At 45.6% G+C, this 7,604-nt stretch overlaps 1 protein-coding gene across 1 annotated transcript in view; it reads right to left on the reverse strand.

The window, feature by feature from the left end:
• The window catches only part of GMPS (guanine monophosphate synthase), a 64,070-nt gene extending 59,963 nt beyond the window's left edge, over positions 1-4,107 (reverse strand). The window contains exon 1 of the mRNA XM_078070025.1: positions 3,620-4,107. Coding sequence (XP_077926151.1) covers positions 3,620-3,646 — 27 coding nt within the window. The 5' untranslated portion in view covers positions 3,647-4,107. The remainder of the gene's footprint in view (positions 1-3,619) is intronic.
• Positions 4,108-7,604: the final 3,497 nt, after the last annotated feature.

Raw genomic sequence — 7,604 nt, forward strand, 5'->3', positions numbered from 1 at the left:
CTTTTGTAACAGCTCTTTCATTCTAGATGAAGATTCTTTTTTAAGGGGCGGAGGGAGAAAGAGAGGGAGGTAGGGTGAGGGAGAAAGAGAGAGAATCTTAAGCAGGCTCCACCCCTAGCACAGACCCCATTGTGAGCTCAATCTCACAACCCTGAGATCATGACCTGAGCCAAAATCAAGAGTCAGACGTTTAATCAACCTAGCCCTAGATGAATATCTTATTATCTGAACAAAATCTGAAGCAGGAAAAAAAAATCATCGATCTTTAAAAAAATGTTCTATAGAGTTATCATAAAAGGACAGTTGTTTAATACTCAATGCAACCCAGGAAAAAAATCTTGTTATCTTTCAATCTGATTCAAAAACTTAGATTTAAAGGGGCACCTGGGTGGCTCAGTTGGTTAAACATCTGCCTTCAGCTCAGGTCATGATCCCAGAATCCTGGGATCCAGCCCTGCCCCTCACCCCATTCATGCTCTCTCTTACTCTGTCTCTCTTTCTCAAATAAATAAAACCTTTAAAAAAATAAAATTTGGCTTGTTTTATTAAAAAAAACCTTAATTTCTTTTTTTTTTAAGATTTTATTTATTTATTTGACAGAGAGAGACAGCAAGAGAGGGAACACAAGCAGGGGTAGTGGGGGAGGGAGAAGCAGGCTTCCCGCTGAGCAGGGGGCCCGATGCGGGACTCGATCCCAGAACCCTGGGACCATGACCTGAGCTGAAGGCAGACGCTTAACGACTGAGCCACCCAGGTGCCCCCCCAAAAACCTTAAATTTAAAAATGCCAAATTTAAAATTTTAACAGTAGAGGTCATTAAAGATTCTATATCACATACAATCAATTTATAAAACACCTTTAATTCAAATATGATTTACCCTAGTCAACATCTCAGTAAAGGTGATGGAGCAGGTCCCACTTCTGCTCCAACCAAGAATGTGAGGGTTAGATAAGGCCAAAAAGTGGGAAATTTCACAAGTAGCCCAAAGAACAATATTCTGATAATCCTGCCTTAATAAAACAGAAAATAGTTACTATGTCTGATACTTGACCTTTATACTATTCATATATAACATTGAGTAGCAGTAAAAAAAGTTTTTAAATAAACCATTATATAAGATCTTAACTTCTTAACAACATTATATCAACTCCTTAAATAAGAAAACAATAACCTCTGCTTTGGATAGTTAATCAGCCCAAATGTTTTTATAAATGTTAGGTCTCTCCCTAATTTCTATCATGCAAAAATGTCATTTTAGAAAATCCTGATACAAATTGAAATGTACCAGAATAGGAATCAAAATCAGCTCTTTCCTCCCACTTTAATTTATGAACCAGGATTTACACAAAACTGTCAAGAGTCACAATAGATGTAACAAAGTAAGCTTGGGTACAGTACTTGTATTTCACTCCAGAGGGAAGGGTGGTTCAGTGGTAAACTATGGAAAAGAGATGCCTACTCAGATTTCCAGGTGGACCTCTTAGAAATATCTTATTTCACCTAATTTATTATGCATATTATCCCAAGTTTACACATCTCTTTACTTGAAATGTTTCTTATGATCAATGACATACCACCATTTAACTGTAGGGAGTTTTTTCCTCCTTAAGAGTACATGAAATAATAATAGATTTGATGAAATATGTTATTTCCCTGATGGCTCCTCCTGAAAGTGCTTCCAATTCAGTTCACATCTAATTGTTACTCCAAACACACACACACACACACAAAAACACACATCCTTGAGTATGTTTTTAAAGGACCTTGAAATAAAATCAATCAGCAATTCACTTGAGGCTCAAATATCCAAAAATATATCAAATTGATCGAGACTCTCCTTAAAATGCAAGTTAAACAAAACAAAAATATCAACTAGGAAAAAAAAATGTATGCTCTATACACCTAAGACACACAAATTTGGAAACTGAGTCTTGAACTTTCTGCTGCCAGTTAATTTTGTGAAAATACTCTTCTCAAATCACCACATATCTTTCAAAGTCTGAAATTAGGTTTAAGTCCTCCTATTAGTGGTCATTTCCTCTACCCGCACAAAGATAAGTTATCAGTCTCAAAACAGAAAAATGCTTTGCAAGTGAGCTAATGTACAGAAAAGAGCTGCACAATGAGGTTTACATTAGCGTCTGAGGTCAAAAACAAGTTCGACTGTCTTCATTCCCCTTTAGAGTCCCGAGAAAAGAGTTTCACATCGTCTACGCATTAGTTTTCTCGGTTTAAAAGAACATATCGCTACCTTATCATCTTTCCTCATTTGTTCAACAAATAGTTTTTTAATGTTTAGGAGGTACTAGGCAGTCATTAGTAGGAGGGGACCTACTACTAATATGTGACACTTAGACACCACCTTTGAAAGAGAATACCACCTGCATGAGGCACTACTATCTGACTTAGAACACCAATTCCCACCTGACTTTTAAAATCCCATACACATGAATAAAATTTAATGAAGTAATTTCTTAAAGCCAGGCTCTAAACAGTGTATAGGAGATACATCTTGCTCAGGTTAATCGCCAATTCCAAACTATGCACTTTATCGCTGACAAAAGCGACTTTGTGAGGGTCTGAAAACTCCAAGCCAACGAAAATTTTAATACAGAAGTGAACGCGAAGGTGCTCAATTCAGAAGCGAGACGAAAGAGGAGGGTCTAAAGAAAAAGTGAGTTGGAGGCGACGAGAAGCGCAACGGCGACCCAAACGTGCTCTCCCCACATCAAGTTAGCAACTTCTCCAACACCCCGGGACTCCCCACTTCCCCAGCCCTCGGACGCGGTGGCCGCGGCTCGCGTCCCGGAGAGGGCTCCCCACCGCGGGGAGGGGATCCACCGCAAACAAACGTGCAAAAGCAGCAGCCAGCGACTAGGGGCGGGGTTAGACCCACGCTCCAGCCCTCGGAGAAGGAGGGGGGGAGGGCAGCGGGGCGAACGACCCTCGGGTCACCGGCCCTGACCGGGGACTGACTGGGGGACGGGGGGTGGGGAGGAAGGAGGACTGCAATCACGCGGCCTCGCGGAGGGCCGGCCTCGCCGCCGCGGACCCCAAGGCCGGCGTTGGGGAACGGGGAGGGCCTCACCGAGGGCAGGCGGGAAATGGGGAGGCGGGAAGACTGGAGGCCAGCACAGCTTGAACGCCGCACGCGAGGCCCCGACCCTGCCTTGCCTTCCGCGGGCCCCAGGAGGTCCACAAAAGGCCCCCAGCCTCCCGAAGGCACGGGGGTGAGGGCTGAGGAAGCAAACACACACACTCGCTTGCCTCCCTACCTCCACCCTCCGGCCGCGCTCCTCGGGCTCCGAGCCCCACAGCGGAGCGGGGGAGGCGAGGGCCAGCGGCGTGGCCGCGGGGAGCTGACGCCCTCCCCGACGCCCGGAGACCGGCGGGCGCAGGAACCCCGACACGAAGACAAAAATCAACAAAGCACCTGCCGCTCCCGAGGAGAAAACATGCCACAGGCCCCGACCGGGGACTCTCCGACGCGCAGCTGCCCGGGCCGCAGGGCTGCGCAGACGGGCTGGGGGGAGGGGGGTCGAGCGGTGGTTCCCTGGCCCCGGAGCCTCGCCTGCGCCCAGAAGCGGCGAGGCAGGGAGCCCCACGCCAAAGACTGACCTTGGAGTCTCCGTTGCACAGAGCCATCGGGGCCGGGGCCGCGGCAGCGGCGGCCACAGTATGAGACGGGGCGGGAGAGGGCCGGCGGGGTCGATGCCGCGGGCTGGGGCTTGAGGAGGAGGCCTGGTCTAGACGCGGGCGGGCGCGGAGAGGAGCTGGCCGACTGCGAGGCGCCGAATCTAGCAGCAGCCGCGGAGCGCGGGCCCCAGCGCCGCGGGAGAGGAGACCAGCAGCGCGCACGCTGCCCCCGCCTCCTGCTTCCGCCCCGGCCGGCCACTGGGAGGAGCCAGAGCCCGTTCGGCTAGGCAGCCAAACCGCGGACACCTGGCAGATGCCCCCGCCGCCAAATAAGCCCGCCTGGGGAGGAGGGGCCTTCGGGGTCCGGCCCCGCCCCCCAGGTCCGTTCCCGCCGCCCAGGTCCGCCTCCGGGAAAAGAAACCCGCAGCTTCTCCGGCCCGCGGGTCCACGGGAAGAAGGGACTGCGGCGCCCGGCCCCGCCTCCGCCTCCAAAGTCCGTCCCCCAGTAGGAACTTGACCCGCCTCCGCCCCCTCTGGTCCTCCCTTGGGGGGGAGGAGCCCGCAACTAACAGCCCGGCTCCCGTCCCGCCCCCGCACCGGGCAACCGGCCTTGGGAGGAGGAGGAGCCCGAGGCGGTCGGCCCCTCCTCGCCGTGAAGGCCCACCTCTGAGAAAAACCCGAGCCTCCGAGAGCTTGCAGTAGGCTTGCCGGCCGGCGGCCTTCGACCACTGTGAGAAGCTGGGGGAGCGGAGTAGGAAGTCTCCGGAGAGCTGGGTCCTAGCCATTGGCGCGGTCTCATGTCAGGTTGTGGGACACGGGGTCAGCCAAGGCTACTGTGAAGAGTTTCGTCGTGACATCTCAAGGGACGTCAAAGTGAGATTTGATCACATAGGTCCGCAAAAGTTCTACAGCGGGTACAGACTTTCCATAAGAAGGAGGTTTGGGAGCGGCAGTCTGGTGGGATGCTGGGCCAGGGCACTGGCCATGAAGCTCTGTTTGCACAGCACCCTATGTTTTTATTTAGATGGTTTGTGGGGAAGGGGCTACAGTTCTTCCAGCTACTTACTCCTTGACAACCGGCAAGATGAGGTATTACTTTGGTGACCTGGGAACCTAAATCGCGGTTGGAGAATAAATAACATTTGGAACAGCTTCCAGATTCACAAAGCCTTTTAACAAATACTGTTACTACGATACAGCCATTTGCTGAGCTCATGCTATGTGTCAGGCTCCAGGTATCAAGGAGCCAGAGTAAGACAACCCTGACTTACAAAAACTCATTTTATTCTAAGCTATTTCACGAAAGTAGTGAGGTAGGATTTATGTTCTTACCCACTTTTTACTAATAAAGAAAATTGAGGCTCAGTGAGGTAATGTGCCTCTCTGCCTCTCGGAATAGGAGGTAGGGAGTACCTGATCTGGGAAAAGATAGACAGTTTATTACTATCGGGAACAAAAGGCCCAAAATCCTAGCGGACCCCTGAGTCAATGAAAGTATTTCACTTACCCTTTTTGGGGTTGAAAAACGGGTACTTGAACTTTCTAAAGCCATGGATACTGTGCTCTCTTGGTAGGTCTGTATGAGCAATCAAGAGAACAGTGCAGTAACCAATAGGAGAGTCTCAGCTTACATCATTATCCACCCAGAATGAAATGGAATGGAATGTGATGTGCCAGCGTTAGGATTGGCTAAAGCCCATCTGTAATAGATAATACCTATATTAAATATATTCTAGTGGTCACCTGTGCTTATGGCTAAGGTACCAGGATCCTTATATCTAAAGTTCTTCTGCAAATTTTGACTCTATTGACCCCTCCCTCATTCTTGAAACTGGATTTCTCTTACAGTGTATCATAGAGGTGTCCTTTCACCTGTAAGATTGTTCTTGGTCTTTTTTTTCCTATGATAGTTGACACTGTTTCAGTCACCTTTTCTTGCCACTCTTTCTGTATCTATCCTACAGGAGGAAGCTTAAGTGTTGCTTTTCTTCAATATTTCCGTTCCCTACCCTCTTCTTTTCTTACTCTTCACCTGTGTTTCTTTGGGGTTCTTGTTTAAAAATCAAAACTAGTTTTGGGGCGCCTGGGTGGCTCAGTTGTTAAGCGTCTGCCTTCTGCTTCTCCCTCTCCCACTCCCCCTGCTTGTGTTCCCTCTCTCGCTGTGTCTCTCTCTGTCAAATAAATAAATACAATCTTTAAAAAAAATCAAAACTAGTTTTAAAATGTCCTTTAATAGGCTCTATGACAGCTCTTTCCTCTGAGCTCCAGATCCATATCGCTCTGCACATCCCCAGTTAGATATTCAGTGGTATGTTGGGCCCTGAACTCAACAAGTCCAAAACAAAACTTCCCAAATTTCTGTGCCCAATATCACTGAAACCATGATATTAGAGAGAAAACATTCAGTCTTTCATCCATAAGCTGTAGGTTTTTCATAGATTCCCTTTATCAAATTGAGGAAGTTCTCCTCTATCCCCATTTTGCTGAGAGTTTTGATCAGGAATGGATGTTGTCAAATGCTTTTTATGATGTGTCTGTTGACATTATTATATGGCTTTTCTTTTTTCAGTTTGTTAATGTGGTAGATTACATTGATTGGTTAATTTTTAAATGTCAAACCAGCCCTATATTCTTGGAATAAGCTTCAAGTAATCATGATATATTTTCCTCTTCGTTTTTTAAGATGTATTTATTTTAGAGAGAGGAAGAGAGGACCTGCATGCAAGCACGAGCATGTGCACAAGTGAGTGGGGGGAAGGGCAGAGGGAGAGAATCCTTAAGCAGACTCCCCACTGAGTGTGGAGCCTGACATGGTCCAATGTCATAGCCCTGAGATCATGACCTGAGCCAAAACCAAGAGTCAGATGCTCAACCAACTGAGCCACCCAGGCACCCCCATACATTTTCCTTTTTATATATTGGATGTGATTTGTTAACTCTTGCTTTCAAATTTTCGCATCTCTGTTAATGAGGAATATTAACTGGCCATTTTCTTGTAATGTCTTTAACTGGATTTGGTATCAGGGTAATGCTGGCCTCAGAGAATAAAGTTGAAAGTTTGTGTAGAATTATTCTTTCCAGAAGAGTTGGTATAGAATTGGTGTTATTTCTTTCTTAAATGTCAGGTACAATTCACCAATGAGGACATCTGAGCCTAAAGTTATCTTTGTAATAAGGTTTTTAACTACAAAGTAAATTTTTAAAAGATATAGGGCCCTTCAGGTTATCTATTTTTTCTTGACTGAGCTTTGGCAATTTGTGTCTTTCAAAGAATTTGTCAGTTTTGTCTAAGTTGTCAAATTCATAGACAGAGTGTTATTCATAATATTCTCTTATTATCATTTTAATATCTAGACTCTGTAGTGGTATCAAATTTCTCATTCCTGATATTGGTAATTTTGTTTTCTGTTTTTCCTCAACAGTCTGGCTAGAAAAAAGTTTGCCAATTTTATTGATCCTCTCAAAGAACAGCTCTTAGTTTAATTTATTGCTTTTCTGCTGTTTCATTGATTTCCACTTTAGTCTTTTTTATTTCCTTTCTTCTTACTTTGTGTTTAGTTTGCTCTTTTTCTAGTTTTTTAAGTTGGAATCTGAGATCATCAATTTGAGATCTTTCTTCTTTTCTAATATAGGTATTTAGCTCTATAAATTTCCCCCTAAGAACTACTTTACTGATATCCCACAAATTCTGATATATCATATTTTCATTTCCATTTGGTTCTAAACAGTGTCTAATTTCTCTTTTTGATTTCTTCTTTGACCGATGAGTTATGTAAAAGCACGTTATTCCATTTCCAAATATTTGAGGATTTTTCAGAGCTCTTTCCGTTATTGGTTTCTAAGTTAATTCCATTGTGATCAGAGAATATATTTTGTATGATTTGAATCCTTTTAAATGTATTGAGGTTTGTTTTATGGCTTAGAATATAGTCTATCTCGGTGAAAGTTGTGTGTGTACTTGAAAAGG

The sequence above is a fragment of the Halichoerus grypus genome, chromosome 1, assembly GCF_964656455.1.
Source record: "Halichoerus grypus chromosome 1, mHalGry1.hap1.1, whole genome shotgun sequence".
Classification (NCBI taxonomy): domain Eukaryota; kingdom Metazoa; phylum Chordata; class Mammalia; order Carnivora; family Phocidae; genus Halichoerus; species Halichoerus grypus.